Below are 24147 nucleotides of genomic sequence, written 5' to 3' on the forward strand. Positions count from 1 at the left end.
TAGTTTTTGTCCATCAGCTATTTCAATTTATACTTGTTCCTCTTGTCTTTGGTAGCAATTTAGTAACCTCTAATCTTTTGTGTTTATTTTTTTGCTATGATATGATTTGTATATTAACTGCATGTAAATGTTTAAAATAAGTCACCTGTTTTTCAGTGTTATTAACAAAGTTTGGATTTGAAAAAATAATTTCAGGCTACATGGAAACTATTTCAGCAACACTATAGTAATACATGCTGACAAAGTATTATAAATACATTGTGATATAATCTCATATTCTATATTTTATAGATTCTGTCTCATTAATTTTGTCTCTGCCAAAATTTGATAATGGAAATGTTTCTCATCACTTACAAAATAATGAGATTCTCACTGAGCTTATTTAAATAGTTCCTGATTGAGCACTATGACATTTTTTTCTTTTCCAGAATATAAATCAAAAGCCAGTAGTTCTTCGAAAGAGAAGACAAAGAATAAAAATAGAAGCAAACTGGGATCTCTTCTATTATAGGTAAACTTTAGGCCTCTTTTCCAGTTAATTAAATTTAGCATTGGTCTTAGAAAAATCATGACAATTTTTTGTTTGTTTCTTTGTTTTTGCCTGAATGCAGTGCTTTATGCTATAGGTATTTTTTATGCTATCAGGGTGAAGAATTATAGCTGTTAAGTTTGGTATGATTAAAAAAGAAAGATTGGTATGATTAGTGATGCTTTCATAAAATTAAGACTTTCTGTAGAGTGTTGGTAGTCTGATGACCCAAAAGAACTTTTAGAATTATTAAGGCTTAGAGATGGTTACTTTAAAACACTTTATTGTGGCTTAGATATAACTGTAACTTCTTTAAGCCTTGTTGGAAATACAGTCTTAAAAGAGCTGGATGATGAAAACATAAGGAGACTTGTGGGAAATGGACATCCAGGGAGCTGACCTCATATACTTTTCCAGCCTTTCTAATATGGTAGACTCTGCTGCTGCTGCTAAGTCACTTCAGTCGTGTCTGACTCTGTGCGACCCCATAGACAGCAGCCCACCAGGCTCCCACGTCCCTGGGCTTCTCCAGGCAAGAACACTGGAGTGGGTTGCCATTTTCTTCTCCGATGCATAAAAGTGAAAGTGAAGTCGCTCAGTCATGTCCAACTCTTAGCGACCCCATGGACTGCAGCCTACCAGGCTCCTCCATCCATGAGTGGGGTGCCATTGCCTTCTCCATGGTAGCCTCTCTTCCCCATCTACTGTTTCATCCCAGCATCCTCCATCTTAACACCCTCCCCACACGCTCACAGTTATACACACATTGAAGGACTTTGAAACATTTGGTGGAGTTTGCAAAAACTTTTTTGAGATAATTCACACTACTCAGTCTGGAAGCTGCTATTGATTATATAGGGGAAAATAAGTGCTTTAGAATCTTCCCACAGTACCTTATGAGTGTAGTGTGTTTATAATATGGCCTTAAGAATATTCCTTGGTTTTCTTCTTCTGGAATTTCTCAGTTGTGTTGCCCTCCCTAAAATTTCCTTGAAATTCTGGTATCAGACTTTTTAGGAGGATTGCAGGTTAAAAGTGAATGGTAGGAAGCCCACCCACCCTTAGTTCAGACTTGAGTTCAAATTTATTATGATAGTTAAATAATTCCAGGAATAAAAGAAAGGTATTTTGAAAATATCTATCAGAGGTTGGCAGTGTAGTAGTATTTTTTCTTGGATAGTTAGTAAGGTTCTAATCTGGAATGTTGCTCATCCCACACACTTCCACACTCAATTATCCAGAAATTCTTATCCCCAACCTGTAATGTCATCTATTTATAATTCTTTTCTTAATTTATGTTAACAATAAATATTAAAATTAAAGTATCAGTTCCTTGTTTTGAAATCCATACAGATTTGTTTTATGGTTTGGCTTCATTTTTCCCCCTCACCATTTTATAATGAAAACTTTCAAATGTACCGAAAAGGTAAAAGAATTTTACAATGAGCACTTGTATACCTGTGATTGAAATTTTACTATTAATATTTTACTATACTAACTTTACAGAGATTTTATTTTCTTTATTTATGTTTGCTAAAGTTTATTAATTCTCCTGTTGCTTATTATAAGTTATTGTTAGGCAGATTTGTAGATTTTTAAAATTATTTATTGCTTCCCACTATTTTCTGATTACATGTATATCTAGGTTTGGTCAGGACCATGCCAGGTCAAACTTAATTTGGAATTTCAAAACACGAGAAGAATTGAGAGATAGTCTTGAATCTGAAATGAGAGCATTTAATATTGATAGAGAGCTTGGTAGTGCTAATGTTATCTCCTGGAACCATCATGAATTTGAGGTAAATTTTAATTTTTGTAGTGTATTTATTTTTTAAAAGTGTTAGTTTGGAGTTATGCTTTTTTTTAATTTGTAATTGCTTAATGTATATCTCTCCCTTTCACTTATAATTTTATACAGGAAATATTGGAAAACTTTTACTTTGCCTGAGACAAATGAAAAATTAAATTTGTTAAGTACCTGGGTTTTGTACCTGAAAATCATGTAGGAGTTTTAATAGATTTGATCCTATGCATTCTAGATCTGTTCTGTGCTTGTTTTCTTTCCCTTTAGATTCTTTGTTGAAACATACTTGTTCCTCTTATTTCTTGTACCTTGTTCAATAGACTTTTTGTGTTATTTTAATTCTGAATGTGGCCTTTTTTTTGCTGCTCTATTGAAATAGTGATGTGAATAATGACAAAATAAGAACAAGAAACATGGTGGTGGAATGCTGTCTCTTGTGTGTCTAAATTTTTATTTTAGCTGTAAATTTGATCATGTTCATGACTCTGCTGACTTTGCTCTTTAACCCAACCGCATTTCTTAAACTTACTGATAATTTGTTATTGCTCATCGCCTCCCCTTTGAAAAACCTGTCTTTACTGTGGTTTTGGGAATCTGTATTCTTGAGGATTTTCTCCTTCACTGTCCATTCTGCCTCCTTTGCTCATTTTTCCTTACTGTTCAACTGCTAAATGTTGCTTGGCCCTGAAGGATCAGTTCTTGGTCTTCTTTTTCATTTATATTGACTCGGTGCTCTTATCCATTCTCATGGGGTTTTTTTTGTTGTTGTTGTTATTTACTGATGGAGAAAGTAATTACTTTAGCAAAGTAATGCTCAAAATTCTCCAAGCCAGTCTTCAACAGTACGTGAACCGTGAAATTCCAGATGTTCAAGCTGGGCTAAGAAAAGGCAGAGGAACCAGAGATCAAATTGCCAACATCTGTTGGCTCATCGAAAAAGCAAGAGAGTACCAGAAAAACATCTACTTTTGCTTTATTGACTGCACCAAAGCCTTTGACTCTGTGGATCACAAAAAACTGTGGAAAATTCTTAAGAGATATGGGAATAGCAGACCACCTTACCTGCCTGAGGCTTCCTTGGTAGCTCAGATGGTAAAGAGACCGCCTGCAATGTGGGAGACCTGGGTTCGATCTCTGGGTCAGGAAGATCCCCTGGAGAAGGAAATGGCAACCCACTCCAGTATTCTTGCTTGGAAAATCCCACGGACGGAGGAGCCTGGCGGGCTTGGTGGGCTATATAGTCTATAGGGCCACAAAGAGTCGGACATGATTGAGCGACTTAACACTTTTTACCTGCCTCCTGAGAAATCTGTATGCAGGTCAAGAAGCATCAGTTAGAACTGGACATGGAAAAACAGACTGTTTCCAAATCGGGAAAGGAGTACGTCAAGGCTGTATATTGTCGCCCTGCTTATTTAACGTACATGCAGAGTACATCGTACAAAATATGCTGGGCTGGATGAAGCACAAGCTGGAATCAAGATTGCCGGGAGAAATATCAATAACCTCAGATATGCAGGTGACACCACTCATATGGCAGAAAGTGAAGAACTGAAGAGCCTCTTGATGAAAGTGAAAGAGGAGAGTGAAAAAGTTGGCTTAAAACTCAACATTCAGAAATCTAAGATCATGGCATCTGGTCCCATCACTTCATGGCAAACAGATTCTGAAACAATGGAAACAGAGACTTTATTTTTTGGGGCTCCAAAATCACTGCAGATGGTGACAGCAGCCATGAAATTAAAAGATGCTTGCTCCTTGAAAGAAAAGCTATGACAAACCTAGACAGCATATTAAAAAAGCAGACTTTGCCGATGTAGGTCCGTCTAGTCAAAGCTGTGGTTTTTCCAGTATTTATGTGTCGATGTGAGAGTTGGACTATAAAGAAAGCTGAGCAGTGAAGAATTGATGCTTTTGAACTGTGGTGTTGGAGAAGACTCTTGAGAGTCGCTTGGACTGCAAGGAGATCAAACTAGTCAGTCCTAAAGGAAATCAATCCTGAATATTCATTGGAATGACTGATGCTGAAGCTGACGCTCCAATATTTTGAGCACCTGATGTGAAGAACTGACTCACTGGAAAAGACCCTGATGCTGGGAAAGATTGAAGGCAGGAGAAGAAGGGGATGACAGAGGATGAGATGGTTGGATGCTATCACCAACTGAATGGACTTGAGTTTGAGTAAACTTCTGGAGATGGTGATGGACAAGGGAGCCTGGCGTGCTGCAGTCCATGGGTCGCAAAGAGTCAGACACGACTGAGTGACTGAACTGAACTGAACTGATGGAGAATCCCATGGACAGAGGAGCATGGTGGGCTAGAGTCCATAGGGTTGCAAAGTGTCAGACATGACTGAGCAACTAGCACATACACATGATGATGGCTTTAAGACATTTATCGTCTGCTTAGACTTTCTTTTCTAGATTTCATGCTTTTGCTTTATGAATTGGATATCTGATAAACTTCCAGAACTTAGCTCTAAAACTGTGCTCTGCTTCTTCCCTCAAATCTAGTTCACATATAGTCTTTCTAATCTTAGATAATGACTACTCCTTATTTTCTAGTCAAAACCCTTGAAATCATCTTTTTTCTTATGCCCCAATTCATAGAATTTGTCAGCAAATTCTATTCAGTGCACCTTCAAAATGTACCCAGAATCCAGCCCTCTTCTCTTTATGGGATTGTAGCAATTTCTGCGCTTCCACCATTGCCTCTCTGCAATCTGTTATCTACTTGGTTAGCAGTATGATCTTGTTATAGTGTAAGTCAATCTTGTCACTTCTCTGCTCAAAGCACTCTGGTACTTCTATAGCTTCCCAACTCACTTAGTAAAAGCCTGGGTCTTTAAAATGACTTACAAAACAAAATATGTATCCCCTAAATCGAAGCAGTGTTTCTGTGATCTCATCTCCTGGTATGCTGTCACTGTTGACTGGCCACTCTGGCTTCCCCAAAAACATGAAATTCATATTCTTGAATCAAGGTCTTTCTACTTGCAGTTCCTTTTGCTTAAAATTTTATTTTCTGCAGAGAACTTCATTTCCTTCAAGTCATTTGCTAGATGTCATCATCTGAGTGGGCCTTCTCTGGCCACTGTGTTTAAAATTACAGCCTTCATAAACATGTGAACACACACACACATAGGCACACATATTCTGTCTTCCCACTCCCTCCTTGCTTTATTTTATTCCATAGTACATACTATCACCCAACTATCATATATATATTTCTTTTTTATCTGCTACTCCTGTAAGGACAGAATTGTTTGTTAGTTTAATGCTACATCCCTAATAACTAGAACAGTGCATAATGCATACCTTATGTTCTTAATAAATGGGGTTGAACAAATTGAAACTCGGAATTTATGGGAAAAAATGAAATAGATATACATATACATTTTATACTGTATAGTTTATAATTTTAGAAAACAGTCGTTGTAGGCTTTGGTAAAAGAATTTTGATTATCTGGTCAAGAAATTCCTTTTTATAGTTGTTCGCAAATCTTCGCTTGAGACAAACCCCAGTTCCAGATCATAGGCTACTCCCTCACATGTTAATTCCAATGTGTAACCTGGATATATGGAGAATGAATACTATATAAAAATTGATGCTATAAAAAATGTCATAAAATATAGTTGATGTGTTGGGAGATCAAAGAAGGCCCTAACTCATACAAGTACCATGTATGAGTTTGGCAAACTGTGTGTGGTGTGTAATCATTTACTTTTTGCTTAGTTGTAGCCAGATTATCTCTTTATGGTATTTTGGTGTTTTCTTCCCTTAAATCTTCATGGACAATATATAGTCCTCTGACAGTTTTTATTTGAAAGCCTTACATTCATAAAACTAGTGTGGAATTCTGACTCTCAGCATTTAACTGAACTAAGTTATATTAATAATAATTACCAGACGTTTTAAGAAATGATGATTTTTTGTTGTTAAAGACTATCTCATCAAGAAAAGAAGAAAGCTCTGAACAGGAAGAATTTTAAGAAATGATTGTGTGAAAATTTCCAAAACTGTATTGTAAACTATAATAATGTAATTTGCTTTTATTAATAAAGGTTAAATATGAGTGCTTGGCAGAGGAGATCAAAATAGGAGATTATTACCTGAGATTACTATTGGAGGAAGATGAGAATGAAGACAGTGGATCAATTAAGCGATCGTAAGCTACTCTTCATATCGTTATATTTGTTTTCACTGTTAGTCTCATGGTTAATTCTATTATGAATTTTTTTTTTTTAATCTAGGTATGAATTTTTCAATGAACTTTATCATCGTTTCCTACTCACCCCAAAAGTAAACATGAAGTGTTTATGTTTACAAGCCCTTGCTATTGTTTATGGCAGATGTCATGAAGAAATAGGACCTTTTACAGATACAAGATATATCATTGGAATGTTAGAAAGGGTAAGGATGTCAGTAAAAGAAACTGCTATTTGATAATGTCACTGGAGTATATGTTAAATTTTCAGAACTAAAGTACTATTTGATCACATTGCTGCCAGAACTTTCTACCTGAGTTTTTCTGTTGTTTATATTATACTTATTTAAATATAAGTTAGGAAAACAGGGAAATAACTAATGGGTTAGCATTTGTCCATGTCAGTTTATTTTTTTAGTTGCTACTTGTGAACTTTAGTGACCTATTTGCCAATCTTTAAGTATGGATGAATTGGACAGGTGTATAAAAGAAATAGTGACTTTCAGAGTTGAATATTCTTTTGAAATGGACATTTTGGAAGAATCTTAAATGATGCTAGCATACTAAGCTTCAAAGTGTAAAAATAGTAAAACTTTTAGAAAGGGAACCTTGAGTTAGCATAGTTTAGGAGTGTTTTTTTTTTTTTTTTAATTTAATAAAGTTTGTTTAACATTTGAGCAAGGTGAGACAAGAACAAACTGACGTATTCATCCATTATACAGCTCAAATTTGAGCATTACTTACCTCTTACAGTTTATACATCTTATTCTTTCGTTTTGTGTTTGCATTCCTTTTAACAATTTAAATTTCAGTGTTTCAGCCTTAGAATCATTTCACCAGTTTTTAAAATGGTCGTTGGTGCTTGCTATAATTGCCTTAACTCTCAGCCATACTTTGTGGGATAGAAAACTGGTTCTGAGTAAGTTCAGAGAACAGACCCAGGAAATAACCAGATGAAAATTCTTTATTTCACTGTTATACCAGATTTCACAATTGAATTCTAATTCACTCTTATTCGAGTGAACCTGAGTACTTGTGACATAGCATTTGTGTTTTAGGCAGATAAATTTTTTCTTATTGTGTTCATGATTATGTGATTTATGTGAAATATCACTAATCAGTTCTTTATAATTTTTACTTGAGAGTATCATTTGGGCCAATTTTTTCATTTATTTCAGTTTTTAATGTGCATTCTTAAAGGCTATGTATTAATCTGTTTATGACTTAAAGTATCTGCCTTTCTAGAGAAATTAGACATGTTTTATAAAGTTACAAAAAATGTAAGACATTGAGAAATTGCAGTTATTGACAGTCTTCTCTGATATTCTTTGTTCGCAGGATGACGTTATTTCTTTTTGGCTGTTGGTTGGCTTTGTCCAGTGATGATAATGTCTTAATCTGTGTTTGTATTTATTCACTTCTGACTAAATTCTTGTTTATTTCAATAGTGTACAGATAAACTTGAACGGGATAGGTTGATCCTCTTCCTTAACAAGTTGATCCTTAATAAGGTACAGTATTTTGCATAATATGCTGCTGTTTCCAAGTTAAGTCACACATATGTAAAGAAGAGAAATGATTACCGTGTGGATTAATTATCAAGACATGGTTCTTGTCTAATTTTCTCTTTTTAGATCAGGAAACTCTGTGTGCACTCAACTCTTGAAGGGAAAAGTTCTTGCCAGATGTTCATTTTTTTTTTTTAGTTGACACTGATTTGCTTAATTTCATTCTCATTTTTAGTAAATAATGCAGATGTTTTTCAATGAAATAAAATAAGTTCTATGAAAATTTAATTTCAATTATAATCTCTTCCTAACTTCTAAGAAATTATCAGTTTTATCTTGCTTACAAAAACAAACAGGAATTAAATTTTTTTAATATACTAGATTCTACTTCTAATTATAGAATAATCTATTTATTAACAAAAAGATATTGGAAAGATGGAGGATAACTACAGAACCAGAGTTTATTCCATCCAGTCTTTAATTTATTTTTGTTTTGCTCAGAACATATTTAAGTAAAAATTCTTTATGTGAACTCTCTGTAATATTGTTTTGCCTTTTTAACTTTTATCTAAATTTATACTCCTTGAACACAAAATTCTGAAAATACTGAGTAATACCATTTATATGTTAGTTTTTCCAAAGAGATTCCACATATTCCACATATATATTCCATATGTTCCACATAAAAGGGTCTCTTCTTTGAGAACCTTTTAGGTAGTCATATCTGTTGGAGAGAAAGATTTTGAATTGTGTAAACATGTTCCTGTGTTTCAGAAAAATGTTAAGGACCTGATGGATTCAAATGGAATTAGAATCCTTGTGGATTTGCTTACCCTTGCACACCTCCATGTAAGCCGAGCTACGGTACCACTGCAGGTACGCATGCTTATCTAGATTTCATAAGTTTAACCTTCTTTGAATATGAATTTAGCATCAAAAGAATCATGACCTCAGATCAAAAGAATCTGGGACAACATTAAACCACTACCTGCATTCACATTATAGGGGTCCCAGAAGGAGAAGAGAGTGAGTAAAAGGACCCGAGAAAATATTTGAAAAGATAATAGCTGAGAGCTTCCCTAACATGAGGGCTTCCCTGGTGACTCAGAGGGTAAAGAATCCACTTGCAATATGGGAGACCTAGGTTCAGTCCATGGAGAAGGGAATGGCAAGCAACTCAAGTATTCTTGCCATGAGAATTCCGTGGACAGAGTCGCCTGCTGGGCTACAGTCCATGGGGTCACGAAGAGTCAAATATGACTGAGCAACTTATGCTTACCCTAACGTGGGAAGGGAAGTAGTTAACCAAGTCCAGGAGGCACAGAGAGTCCCAGGCAGGATAAACCCAAGGAGGAACATACAAGACACATAGTAACCAAACTGACAAAAACTAAAGATAAAGGTAAAATATTAAAAGCAACAAGGGAAAAATGAGAACATGCAAGAGAACTCCCATCAGGCTATCAGCTCATTCTCAGCAGAAACTCTTCAGGCCAGAAGGGAATGGCATGATATATTTAAAGTGATGAAAAGGAAGAACCTGCAACATTGCTGGGTGGAATATTTACCCAGCAAGACTGTCCTTCAGATTTGATGAATCAGAAAATTTCTAGACAAGCCAAAAGTTAAGAGAATTCAGCTTTACAACAAATGCTAAAGAAACTTCTCTAGGCAGGAAACAAGAGAAGGAAAAAACCTACTTACAGAAAGTAAACCCAAAACAACTAAGAAAATAACAGGATCATACATATTGATGATTAACCTTCAATGTAAATGGATTAAATGCACCAAGCAAAAGACATAGACTGGCTGAGCAGATGAAAACATGTGCATATATGCACTGCCACTTACCATATCACTCTGCGTGAATCCCCCCCAAATTGTATGCAATTATTTTATATTGTTAGGTTAATCATGTTTTCATTATGGCTTGCAGTTGTAATTACCTATGATTATGTAACTATTACTCAGTACCATTGTCTGATGATTAGTCAGCAGAAAAATAATAGAACTCTGTATCATCAAAACTACAATTTAACCGAAAGACTTCTTCTAATACCTAACTTAAGAGAAAGGATCTATACTTATCTCATTGGTGATATTTTTAGTGTTAATGTTAAATTTTTGTTTAATCTTTGAGGAGGTGAGTAGAATTGTGTACAAAGTGCTATTTCGGTATTCAGTTCAGTTTAGTCCCTCAGTCGTGTCCGACCCTTTGGGACCCCATGAACCGCAGCATGCCAGGCCTCCCTGTCCATCACCAACTCCCAGAGTCCAACCACCCAAACCCATGTCCATCGAGTCGATGATGCCATCCAGTCATCTCATCCTCTGTCATCCCCTTCTCCTCCTGCCCTCAATCTTGCCCAGCATCAGGGTCTTTTCCAGTGAGTCAGCTCTTCGCATCAGGTGGCCAAAGGACTGGAGTTTCGCTTCAACATCAGTTCTTCCAAAGAACATCCAGGACTGATCTCCTTTAGGATGCACTAGTTGGATCTCCTTGCAGTCCAAGGGACTCTCAAGAGTCTTCTCCAACACCACAGTTCAAAAGCATCAATTCTTCGGTGCTCAGCCTTCTTCACAGTCCAACTCTCACATCCATACATGACCACTGGAAAAACCATAGCCTTGACTAGACAGACCTTTGTTGGCAAAGTAATGTCTCTGCTTTTGAATATGCTATCTAGGTTGGTCATAACTTTCCTTCCAAGGAGTTAGTGTCTTTTAATTTCATGGCTACAGTCACCATCTGCAGTGATTTTGGAGCCCCCAAAATAAAGTCAGCCACTGTTTCCACTGTTTCCCCATCTGTTTGCCATGAAGTGATAGGACTGGGTGCCATGATCTTAGTTTTCTGAATGTTGAGCTTTAAGCCAACTTTTTCACTCTCCTCTATCACTTTCATCAAGAGACTTTTGAGTTCCTCTTCACTTTCTGCCATAAGAGTGGTGTCATCTGCATATCTGAGGTTATTGATATTTCTCCGGGAAATCTTGATTCCCGCTTGTGCTTCTTTCAGCCCAGCGTTTCTCATGATGTACTCTGCGTAGAAGTTAAATAAAGAGGGTGACAATATACAGCCTTGACGTACTCCTTTCCCAATTTGGAACGAGTCTGTTGTTCCATGTCCAGTTCTAACTGTTGCTTCCTGACCTGCATACAGGTTTCTCAAGAGGCAGGTCAGGTGGTCTAGTATTCCTGTCTCTTTCAGAATTTTCCAGTTTATTGTGATCTACACAGTCAAAGGCTTGGGCATAGTCAATAAAGCAGAAATAGCATTTTTTATTATTGGGTACAAGTAATAGTAATTATAACACTTGGATTACAAATGTACGGAAATACCAGACCAAAATCACTGCAGATGGTGACTGCAGCCATGAAATTAAAAGACTCCAAAATCACTGCAGATGGTGACTGCAGCCATGAAATTAAAAGACACTAACTCCTTGGAAGGAAAGTTATGACCAACCTAGATAGCATATTCAAAAGCAGAGACATTACTTTGCCAACAAAGGTCTGTCTAGTCAAGGCTATGGTTTTTCCAGTGGTCATGTATGGATGTGAGAGTTGGACTGTGAAGAAGGCTGAGCACCGAAGAATAGATGCTTTTGAACTGTGGTGTTGGAGAAGACTCTTGAGAGTCCCTTGGACTGCAAGGAGATCCAACTAGTGCATCCTAAAGGAGATCAGTCCTGGATGTTCATTGGAAGGACTGATGCTGAAGCTCAAACTCCAGTCCTTTGGCCACCTCATGCGAAGAGTTGACTCATTGGAAAAGACCCTGATGCTGGGCAAGATTGAGGGCAGGAGGAGAAGGGGATGACAGAGGATGAGATGGCTGGATGGCATCACTGACTCGATGGACATGAATTTGGGTAAACTCCATGAGTTGGTGATATACAGGGAAGCCTGGCGTGCTGCGATTCATGGGGTCGCAAAGAGTAGGACAGTACTGAGTGACTGGACTGAACTAAGGTACTGTTATTATACACAATATAATAAATCTCTAAATCCCATAACAGCCCTCCCAGTTTACAGATGAGATAAAGGAACTACAGAGAGGCTAAGTATATTGTCCAAGATCACCTAATTATGGACAGAGCCAGAGTTAGAAGCCAGAATCTATGTTCTTAACTACTTTCCTATACCTCTATGTAAATCTAACTGAAAGCTGATAGTAATCAGGGTATTTAAATCATGTTTTAATAAAATATACTAAGTACATAAAAATTTTGTCCTAGATTGTCATAAACAGTGGTATATGAAATTGAAAGAATTATCTGTCATGAGGGTAGTAGGTTGAAAGTAACTATTTAAAAAAGCTGAATATCTTCCTGTGTAACTATTTGACCTCAGGTGTTTATTGAAATTTTCAGTTGTTGTAAATTTTTCCCTCAAAAGAACTTTAATATTTTAAGCATTGTATTTTGTGTTTGATTATATAGCTATTTGCAGTATTTGCTGCTAAAATTTTAGTGTCTGATAATTTATTACTGGGCTTCCTTGGTGGCTCAGATGGGTGAGAAGCTTCCTGCAAAGCAGGAGACCTAGGTTTGATCCCTGGATCAGGAAGATCCTCTGGAGAAGGGAATTGCTACCCACTTCAGTATTCTTGTCTGGAGAATTCCAAGGACAGAGAAGCCTAGTGGGCTACAGTCCATGGGTTCGAAAACTGTCAGACACTACGGAGCGACTAACACTTACTAATCAGGCATATAGATATCTTTGAATTTAGCTTAGATTGCCAAGTGAATCGGAGAAGGCAATGGCACTCCACTCCAGTACTCTTGCCTGGAAAATCCCATGGACAGAGGAGCCTGGCAGGCTGCAGTCCATGGGGTCGCTAGGAGTTGGACATGACTGAGCGACTTCACTTTTCACTTTCATGCACTGGAGAAGGAAATGGCAACCCACTCCAGTGTTCTTGCCTGGAGAATCCCAAGGACGGGGGAGCCTGGCGGGCTGCCATCTATGGGATCGCACAGAGTCGGACACGACTGAAGTGACTTAGCTTAGCTAGCCAAGTGAATTTAGGAAACTGTTTACTTCATATGCATAATAACAAGTAGCATTTTAGTACTGTTAGGTGTCTAATTCTCAACTGTTAAAATCAGGTAATTTAAATTTTAGGTGGATTTCTAAAGATATATAAACTCAAGAAATTAGTGCTGTTTAACTTTTTATGATATCTGTCCCCTTAGACTTCTGCCTTGAAAAATAACTAAATCCTTTTAAAACTTAGAGCAATGTGATTGAAGCTGCTCCAGATATGAAGAGAGAGAGTGAAAAGGAATGGTACTTTGGCAATGCAGACAAAGAAAGGAGTGGGCCATATGGATTTCATGAGGTATGTGTTTCAGAGAAACTTTTCATGGAAGTCTTAGCCTTTTTGATGTCCTCCTGTTTAGCACATATAGAGATGTTTAGTATTTTAAATCTGCGATTTAATTTGCTATCATCAGTTCCAAGGACTTCATTTCAATTTGAAAGACTCACATATCTAGACACACACACACACACAGCCATGTCTTTAATTCTTAGTTTTAAAAGCTGTTGGGACTTCCATAGTGGTTCAGTGATTAGGATTCCACGCTTCCACTGTAGGGGGCCCAGGTTTGATCCTTGGTGTGGGAACTTAAGTTCCCCTGTGCTATGGCATGAGCAATGAATCAATAAATAAAACTGTTTCAAGAGGAATGCATCCTCGGAATGCAATTAAACACTTTAAAAGCCGTTGTCATGGCATCCCTAATAATTATTAGGGAAATAGAAACAAAACTCAATGAGATACCACCTCACATCAGTCAGAATGACCATCATTAAAAACTCTACAAATAACAGATGCTGGAGAGGGTGTGGAGAAAAGGGAACCCCTCCTACACTGTTGATGGGACTGTAAACTGGTCCAGCCACTGTAGAAAACAGTATGGAGGTTCCTCAAAAAACTAAAAATAGAGTTGCCATATGATCTAGCAGTCTCAGTCCTGGGCATATGTCCAAACAAAACTGTAATTCAAAAGGTACATGCACCTGTATGTTCATAGCATCGCTATTCACAGTAACCAAGACGTGCAAATAACCTAAATGTCTGTTGACAGATGGGTGGATAAAGAACAACACATGCAACACATGGTACCTAAATACAGTGGAATACTACTCAACCACAACAGAGAATGAAATAATGCCATCTGTAGGAACATGGGTGCAACCAGAGATTATCACACTAAGTGAAGTACGTCAGAAAGAGATACTGTATATCACTTATATGTGGAATCTCAAATACGACACAAATGAACTTATACATGAAACCTAAACAGACTCAGAGACTTGTGGTTGCCAAGGAGGGAAAAAAGTCGGGGAGGGATGGATTGGGAGTTTGGAGTTAGCAGATGCAAGCTAGTATATATATAATAGAATGAATAAACAGCAAGGTCTTACTGTATAGCACAGGGAACTATGTTCAAGATCCTGTGACGAACCATAATGGAAAAGTATATGTGTGCAATAGAATGTACTTTGCTGTATAGCAGAAATTAACATTTTAAATCAAGTATACCTCATTATTAAGGTATTATTATTAAGAAAATAAAAATTATAAAGTTTTGAGGTAGTGCTCAGATTTTTCATGACTTTTATATAACAATAGCTATCTTAATAATTATGTTAAACAGTAATGCTTCTTTATGGTATGAACAGGTAGGTTTTAATATGCAGTCTTAAAGTCATTGAAAATTGCATATCCAGTTCAATAGCAACTTCCATCTGAACATCTGGTGATGTTTGGTCCTTCCGTCTCTGTCTTTTTTTGTTTCTTGCTGCTGCACCGCGTCTTTGTTTCTATGGCAGGCTTTCTCTCATTGCGGCAAGTGCAGGCCACTCTCTAGTTGTGGTGCATGGGCTTCTCAGTGTAGTGGCTTCTCTTGTGGAGCATGGGCTCTCGGGTGCGTGGGCTCCAGTAATTGCAGTACGTGGGCTCAATAGTTGTGATATGCAGGCTTTTAGTGCACGTGGGCTTCAGTAGTTTTGGCACATGGACTTAGTTACCCTGTGGCTTGTAACTTTCCTGGACTAGGGATCGAACCCATGTTCCCTGGATTGGCAGGAGGATTCTTTACCACTGGGCCACCTGCCCTGCAGGGAAGTCCTGCCCTCCCAGTCTTGACTTCCAGGCTAAGTTGGCATTTAGTCAAAGATAGTTTTATAGAAGACCAGGCCTTCTGCTTATATGTAATTTGTTTGTTTATACTCTGCCTATGGTTTTTATTATTTCGTATGTTTCTAATGCTCTGCAGTTTAACCAACTAAATGGTTATTTTCTAATATTAAACAAATTTGAGTGCCTGAAGGCCTGCCAACAAAATCTGTTGTTTTCTAATAGTGAATTTGCACATACATTTCATAGCTTTATATTTTCTGTGAAATAGAAAACATTAGCAAACTTCATTTTGTTTGGTCTGCTTGTAATAATGATGCCTTTGATTCATTTAGATGCAAGAATTGTGGACCAAAGGAATGTTAAATGCAAAAACCAGATGCTGGGCTCAAGGCATGGATGGATGGCGACCACTTCAGGCAATACCCCAGCTTAAGTGGTGTCTCTTAGCCAGTGGACAGGCTGTACTAAATGAAACTGACCTTGCCACCCTTATATTGAACATGTTGATCACAATGTGTGGATATTTTCCAAGCAGGTAAAATGTAACTGAATATTTCCATGGTTAACAGGGACTCTAAAACATGTTGTTTTCCTCATTTTTATAGATGTTTTCTAAGGCATTGTATTTTTCTAGTGACTTAGAGCAAAGGTTTTCCATTTGTGACTTTTTGAGGGAATGCTGTTTTGAATTTTGGAGCTTCTTGAAATGATATAATGAAATAATCTGCAAATTTTATTGATAGGGTAGCTAAAAAGCAACTTCGTCTGGGAAGCTTCAAATAATCTTTAAAAATTGAGGTTTACTAGCTGTTCTCTATCAACAGTACAAGTTGTCATATTCATGTGATTGGGGTAGGAACATTTTGAAATAAACACTGTAGTTCATAATAGTGAGTGCCTAGTGCCTGCTCCTGATCTGTCAGGTTAGTCTCTCCTGGTTTAAGAACCTGAGTCTAGGCCCATATCTTGCCGCACTTGACTAGTGAAGGTATCCAGTGATAGTCATAATCGTAACCCTTGCATAGAACTTTTCAATTTTTATCAAACTTGAATATATATCATCTTGTTTTGTTACTATAATAAAGATATTTTGTCATGGAATTTACTGATTAGTTGTTGATCTTATAGTACTTGAGACTTTCATAATTCCAGTTCTCTAAAATATGAATTCAGGTCAAGCTTAAAAACATAGTATTCAGAAGTAATGTAGCATAAAAATTAAGGCCTTATCTGGAAAATACTGAGTAGTTAAAGTTTAAATTTATGTGAAAAGGTTTGATATGCCCTTTGGGGGTAATATCCACTGACAGTGTTTTGGACAACATCAAGTTTAATCAGTTAAATAGTAAATAAGAACCTCTGGCTGTTTTAGGGTACTGTTTTTCGAGGAAATCTTATGGAAGGAAATGAAATCCTATTAAGCAGTCAAATAGATTTAAACTAAAATACCTAATCATGTTCCCAGCTGTATGAGAGCTTAGTCTTCATTAACAAAAACATAAGGTAACATGCTTCATGCCTAGTAGAATGCCACATTCTCTGAACATACAAATTTTAATAAAGGTATTAAATTAAATATTAACCGTAGAAAATATTTTTCTAGGGATCAAGATAATGCCATCATTCGGCCTTTACCCAGAGTGAAAAGATTATTGTCAGACAATGCTTGCCTTCCCCATATTATTCAGGTAAGTTACTTTTATGTAATAAACTAGGAATAATATTTTCAGAATCGTTTTCCCTTATTTAACTGTATTGTGAGCACCAGTCTTTGTTTTATTGTAGTCTGTTCCATTTTCAAAAAACATGAATTACTGTGGAAGGGTGTACATCCAAGAACCTAGAATTGGGAAGCCTCCAGGCTCCAAAATTTTCTCAAGATGTTTTTTTATTATCTGTTCTTAAAAATCCCAACAACATAATAACAGAAAGGTGACATGCTCAAGTGTATGGTGCATGATGGTGTTTTTAGGGGTACTGTTTTAGGGAAGCATACAGCAGGCCACAGATGTAGACGTGCTGGATTATATCTCAAGACATGGATGCAGCAGTCTTGTCAGCATTTTGAGTCTTCTTAGTTATATGTTTCCATGGATCTCAGCTGATCCAGAGTATTGAGTTGAAATTATACTGGATGTACTAAAGTATCTTTTATTTATTCCTTATTGTTATTCTACTCTGTGGGAAGTAAGCTGCCTAAACTCAAGATGAGCCCCAACTAAGTCAGTTCCTTGAGATTTCAGGTCATTGTTTTCCCTATCTATTGATTATTCTATTGTCAGATCTAATTTTTTATATTAACCACACATTTTGTGACTTTAAAATATGTCAGTAACTTGTGCAGTTTGTATCTTTCAGTTGTACTTTGGTGTGAGAAGGGAGAGGAGAGTTACTCAGTATCATTTTATGTTCACAGATACATAATAGGTGCCTGTGAAAGTCACTGGTAATGAAAAAAAACTTGGAATATGACAGTGACAGGGCCCTATCAACTTTAAAAAAAATCTTCCCCAACTTCTGTTGTTTAAGCTTGCCAGCTTTTCAGTGTTCGTGTACTCTTCTGAAGAGCACTGCAGTTACTTCTTGCAGCTACTACCACCCTAGCCTAGATGTCTCTGTAGCTGCACATGTGACATGGTACAGGAGAAGGGTTTGTTTTCCATCCTGGCCTCTCTCATGTAGATAAAGGACCGTGCCTAAAACATCTGCCTCTGCCAAACATTTTCCAATACTTACAAACTGAGAGAAAAGAAGTAGATGTAAACAAGGTTGAATTTCGGGCCAGGAAGGATTGACTGAAAAACAAATTTTAAGAGATGTGGTCAGCGTACCATGAAGTTTTGAGGGGAAGATATATTTTAATTAACCAAAAGTTCTTGGTAATATCTGAACAAGTATCAATAGAATGATAGAAGAAATTTATTGATAAACCTAGCTGCTTTTAAGCAGTTTGTGCCTCCTGTATTTTTTTATACCGTTAAAATAAAAAAGTTTCTTAGAAGCTGTTTTTGTTTTCACTTAATTTTCTATATTCTGGGAGGCCTTATTCTTGCAAAGCATAGTTAGGAAGCTGTAGTGTTTTTCAGGAACATTATCTATCTACATTGCTCGGTACAGGTTTCTGTACATCATTTGACTATAAGAGCAATAACCAGTTTTACCATCTAATACAGCTTCAGGATTTTTGGAATGGTCTAGGATGTAGCAAATGAATATCCTAAGTTTTATGGTATAGTCACTATTTCAGATATTCTAGGTTGTTGCTTGTTAATTGCCATATTTTTGTTAGAGTGATGTCTAATCTTAACACCATTAACTCTAGGAAAAATCCTATGTTATTATGTCTCAGTTTTTCTTTTGTAAAATACATCCTAGTACTATTTTACTATGTATAATCTAAATACCTTGTTGAATAGATAAGACACCAAAAACAGAAAAATGTAAATTACTTGAAGACATATGGCTATGCAGTCTCATATACTGAATCTAGAACTTTGACCCCTAGTCTGAGCTAATACTTATTTTCATTATTGTAATTTTTTTACTGGTAGCGTTTGACTCCAAATTGGGGATTCCTCGAAAGTAAGTGTTCATGGCAAATTGAAATGTTACATTTGTTAAGATAAAACTTACTAAATTTATCACATGTTTAGTCATAGCAGTACTTGACACTTTTTTTTTTTAATTAGTCCAGGTGCATTCCAGAGATTCCAGATAGTTCCTTCAGTATTGCTAGCTCAGATTTCTGGAGATGGCATCTCTTGGTACCGTCTGGTAGTAGCAGCCCTTACTGGTATTTGGTTACCCTCTTGCCTGGTACCTGCACTTGCACTATTGTTTTTAGTGCTGTTCCCCTGAAAGCTGTGCTCTGCTCAGTTCTTTGAGTTCCCAAATAGTCTTCACAGAATGCTTCATTTCAAATAAACTGACCTGAAACTAACCCAAAGTGTAGCTACTCTTCTTTTTCCTTTTGTCATTAACAGAGAAGTCCATTCAGGAAGAGTCCTGCCCAGAAAACAATTTTCCCTCTAATCAAACAAAACAGCTTCAGGCATGGTTGGGCTTTTAATGAATAAATCTTGATTACTTCTCTATTAATATTTTACTGTCTCTGCATTAAATCTATAAAATATTTTTCAAATCTGCTTAGAAGCTGGTAGACAAACATACTGAGTCAATCTGATTTTTATTTTACTACTTACTGCTTGGCTTCCCTCTTAGCTCAGTTGGTAAATCATCTGCCTGCAATGCAGGAGACCCAGGTTCAAGTCCTGTGTTGGGAAGATCCCCTGGAGAAGGAAATGGCAACCCACTCCAGTATTCTTGCCTGGAGAATCCCATGGACAGAGGAGTCTGGCAGGCTACAGTCCACAGATCTCAAGATCTGGTTTAGCGACTAAACCATCACCACCACTTTCTACTTAGGAGAAACTGTAACTTAAGCACATGAAATGCATAAAACCTAAGATGAATGATGATGTTGCAAGTTTTAATAGCCCAGTAACAAAAACATTTTATTTCTTTTTTTTAGCTACTGTTGACCTTTGACCCTATCCTTGTTGAGAAGGTTGCTATTTTGTTATACCATATTATGCAAGATAACCCACAGTTACCTCGACTTTATCTAAGTGGAGTATTTTTCTTCATCATGATGTATACAGGTTCCAATGTGCTTCCTGTTGCTCGGTAAAATTTATTTGAAATTATTTGAATTGTACATGGACAGATTTATTGAATTTATGTTTTGTGAGCATACCATTGCCTTTATTATATTTTTCATTTTAAGAGGTGTTTATATATCTGAAAATTTGAAAATTAGAAGATTGGGGAAAAGTTTTTCAGAATCACACCATTTTACCACATCTAACATAAAAATTGTATCATCATCTAGTATTTTAATCATACAGATTTAATGTATTTATATTGTTTTACATTTTGCTTTTTTCTTAAAATTGAGTAATGTTTTTATTATATAATTATTATATGACCATCATTAAAAATTTTTTCTAATTCATATAAATCTTGCCTTAAATAAAAATTCAGCAGTTTGAGAATATGGATTTACAAGTTTAAGAGCCTTTTTTTATGGCTTTTATTTATAAAAAAGATCTGGTCTTAGTCAGCAGGGTCCTACTGTATAGCACAGGGAACTATATTCAATATCCTGTGATAAACTGTAATAGAAAATAATATGAAAAAAGAATATATGTGTATAACTGAGTCATTTCACCATACAGTAGAGACTGGCACAACATAGTAAATCAACTATACTTCAAAAAAAAACCCAGTCTTAGAAAATTAAGGTTATTAAATCTAAATCAGTTCCTGTACCTGATAAGTAGTTTTTTTTCCCCCTAGATTTTTGAAGTACACACATACCAAACAGGCCTTCAAGTCAGAAGAGGTAAGCCAGATTAATCCTCTGAATATGGGACTTAATACTGGGGAACCTGTCCTGGTACTAACGTTTCCTAAGTTGTATATGTTTATTGGCTTATAAGCACTTGAAGGCAGATATTCTTTTATTCAAATTTTGCTTTCCTTGTGGTACCTTGCACAAAGAAAGTCTAAGCTAATGTTTTCAAATAAATATTGCCTATTAGACTTAATATTTAAATTATAGATATGAGTATAACCTGACATTTGCTATCTATGAGTATAATTTGTTCCCTTTGTGTAAAATTTAATTAGTAGTGGTAGTAAATAATTCATTATATGCCTGAGTCTCATATAGTCAGCTCAGATTCAGTAAGACTTTCACATTCTTTTTGTTCAGATTCCAGTGTGGGAGAAGTGCTAAGTTTTTATTTTGAGGCTACTTACTTTTTCAGGTGCTCTCAAGTATTCTTGCCATTTTACTTGGGGAGGAATAATAGGAATATAAAAAATGAGACTTTATCCAGGTAGCTTTGACAAATGTAACTTTGACCTACATTTTGCAGAAATGTTTACTGCAAATAAATAACTGAATCTTGTTTGAAATTTTGTTAGACTTTTCATGAAACATTGATTTTCAGATTTTATTGAGAGTGGTATAAATCGAAACTGGACCTCTGTTTAAGAGACTAACCAAGGAGTGTTACATTACTTTGACAACAGACACAAGACCAAAACTGCATGTTTTATAGAGAAGCCAGTAAAACCCTAGAAAGTAATCTATCTACAATCTAACAATATTAAAGTGATGCCCATGGAAGTATGGTTTCCATAGCTCTATACAAATAGAAAATGAGAATAACAAGTTTCTTAAAAAGTTGGGTCTAATGCTACCACATTAATGCAACATAAAGCACTTTTGTCATTCTTTTTTTCCCCTTTTCTCTGTGCAGTTATGTATATGTAATCTTTTTCAAATTTTATATTATAAAATCATTTCACCTAACTATTTTGAATAATTACAGCAAAACACTATTTGTTTATAACAGAACTCTAGATGTAGAACCAAATAATAGTATTCTAAAGGACAGAACAGCAGTTCTTCGCCTAAAAGTTTAACAGTGAATTTATGGCTTTTATTAGTAAAAAGCCTGAAAATATTCATCATCTAATTTGTCTGTGCACTAAGTAGTAAAATCATATGTGGGCTTTTTTCACTTCTTTGTCAGATCCTAGAGGAATAAAATGTCCTCAGTTTGCCTAGAAGGAAATCAGAAAAGTATTTATAGTCCTTAGGGGTTCCCCCCCAAGTTAGGTAAAGAAATGAGTTTAAAAATTTACCATGATAAAAGTATGAACATTACCCTGACTCCATTTGGCCAACCAGAGAATATGAAGTTCTTAATACCATTAATTATAATTACTTTTAATAGAAATTCTCCATCTAAGTTTTATCCACACGTCATGAGGATAGGCTTTAAGATCTTGATTTTTCTAGACTTATTTTTGAAAACAGAAGCAAGTGTAGGTTGGGAACTACTGCCAGCAGTGTAACAGAATAATTGATGTAAATCTTTGCTGGGTTTTCCTTTTGTTGGTCACTACCATTACACATGGTCAGAGGCCAAATGCCCTAAATAATGTTGGCAGTACCTGACCCCTGAGGAGAATTAAGGCTGCTGCAGGGCTAGATACAAGTTCCATCTTGGAGCTCATTCCAAGGCAGGTCATACCAGGAACCTTACTATTCTCATTTTGCCATTTTTTTCCATCAAATTTCCAAAGCATAAAAGCAGTATGTTCCAATTAGCTTCTTAAAATGTTCTCTAATCCCAATTCATTTAGTAGAAAACTGGAAGATAACTAAAGTTTTAAAGTGTTTCTAACTATGTTTTGTTTTGTTTTAAAGACAAAAGGACAGGATATTTTTCAGAGAAGTATACTTGGGCACATTCTACCAGAAGCAATGGTTTGTTACTTAGAAAATTACGAGCCTGAAAAGTTTTCTGAGATCTTTCTAGGAGAATTTGATACTCCAGAAGCAATCTGGAGCAGTGAAATGAGGTAAATAACCAGTCGATTGTATTTTATACAGACTCTCAACCTTTTGCCTTCTGATTTGACTTCTGTGAAAAGATTTACTTTTAGTAGTTGCTTAATCTCAAGCTACAGTAGTCATTGGTGCCAAATCAAGTGACTTGTTCACAAGGCCCTCAGCTTTTTTCTTGTTCTAACGTGATGTGACAAAATTACTGTTACCTTAGTAGAGTTTTACATGAGGGTATGGAGCCTATTGCCACTGGACTTTCAGGCAATGAATTAATGTATATGTAAGGGACATATGGGGCTTAAATTAAGACACTTCTTCTGAGTATTTGGAAATAGAACTGTGTCCCATTTAAAAACTATGCCCACAAAAGTAGATCGGACTAGAGATACCTAGAGTCATTTTAATTAATTTCATTTTAATTAAATTGAAATTTAATTTAATTTCAATGTGTGCTAGCCAGCACACATTGACCGTAATCTGGAAGTTGCCAGAGGAATGCCATAGTAAAGTCCATTTTCCACCAAGAAAAAGGAGAGGCCCAGAAGCAGATATCAGTATCCATACAGGCTGTGTCTGGTAAAGACTTGGCAGTTCATGATTCCAGTGTCAAGTTTGCCTCTCTGGACAACCCCTCAGTCTTCCTAGCTGGATGGCAGTTGATTTTCTGAGTCAGTTACCCACTCTTTTTTTGGCTGGCCCACACTCACAGTGCTACCTGCTGGTCATCATTTGGCTTCTCTAATAGTTTGACCTATAGGCTTGACATGTACTAGTCACCAATTTGAATATATTCTGTATGACTGTCATATTTTTCACTGGGAACAAATGTATAGCAATATGAATAAGTTTATTATAATTATTCTGTGTAATATTTTTCTTCTGAGATTGGTTGGTATGAGTCCCTCATCTAAAGGATGTAGCTTTGTGTATCCTGAGCCGATCCGGTTTCTGCTTAGCTGAGGGCCAGATCCTAGGTTGTGCTAATTTAACTAAAATAAAGCCCACAGAGTGAGCTTCTTTGGGGAGAGAGCTGACTTGATTCCATGTCTGTGCCCTCATGCATGCAGATTCCATACCTTTTGACCGTCTAATGACTGAATTTTCAGTAAGAAGGGTTGGTATTCTCAGTCTTTTTCTCTTTGGTCTTCTCTATAGGTAGTACTACAAACAAATTTATATCCATAGAGTGTTTGTACACAATAAATTTAGAACACTCTGAGTAACATTCTTAAGCTCTCATTTTAGGTCAATAACTGAATTACTCTGAAGAAGATCCATGTAATTATCTTGCATGATTTCCTGTCGTAAACTTTTCTTTAAAATACAAAATAAAATAGGGACTTCCCTGTTGTTCCTGTGGTTAAGGCTCCATGCTCCGAATCCAGAGGGCCCAGTTTCAATCCCTGGTCAGGGAACTAGGTCTCACATGTCTCTATTAAGATCTGGTACAACCAAGTAAGTAAATATTTTTTAAAATAAATAATTCCATCATAATGCTTGGAGACTTTTCTAATTGT

The 24147-nt window shown here is 36.3% G+C and overlaps 1 protein-coding gene across 2 annotated transcripts in view; it reads left to right on the top strand.

The window, feature by feature from the left end:
* DNAJC13 (DnaJ heat shock protein family (Hsp40) member C13) overlaps nt 1–24147 on the top strand; it is a 162744-nt gene that overhangs the window by 85913 nt on the left and 52684 nt on the right. For both annotated transcript variants that reach the window (XM_086351611.1, XM_086351531.1), the window contains exons 21-32: nt 429–511; nt 2175–2328; nt 6398–6501; nt 6587–6746; nt 7989–8051; nt 8823–8924; nt 13291–13395; nt 15537–15739; nt 16808–16892; nt 19736–19890; nt 20563–20608; nt 22490–22644. In XM_086351611.1, the coding sequence (XP_086207737.1) occupies nt 429–511; nt 2175–2328; nt 6398–6501; nt 6587–6746; nt 7989–8051; nt 8823–8924; nt 13291–13395; nt 15537–15739; nt 16808–16892; nt 19736–19890; nt 20563–20608; nt 22490–22644 (1415 nt within the window). The remainder of the gene's footprint in view (nt 1–428; nt 512–2174; nt 2329–6397; nt 6502–6586; nt 6747–7988; nt 8052–8822; nt 8925–13290; nt 13396–15536; nt 15740–16807; nt 16893–19735; nt 19891–20562; nt 20609–22489; nt 22645–24147) is intronic.

Source organism: Bos grunniens, chromosome 1 (genome assembly GCF_055505025.1).
Source record: "Bos grunniens cultivar Pamir isolate PY7600 chromosome 1, Bosgru_T2T1.0, whole genome shotgun sequence".
NCBI lineage: Eukaryota > Metazoa > Chordata > Mammalia > Artiodactyla > Bovidae > Bos > Bos grunniens.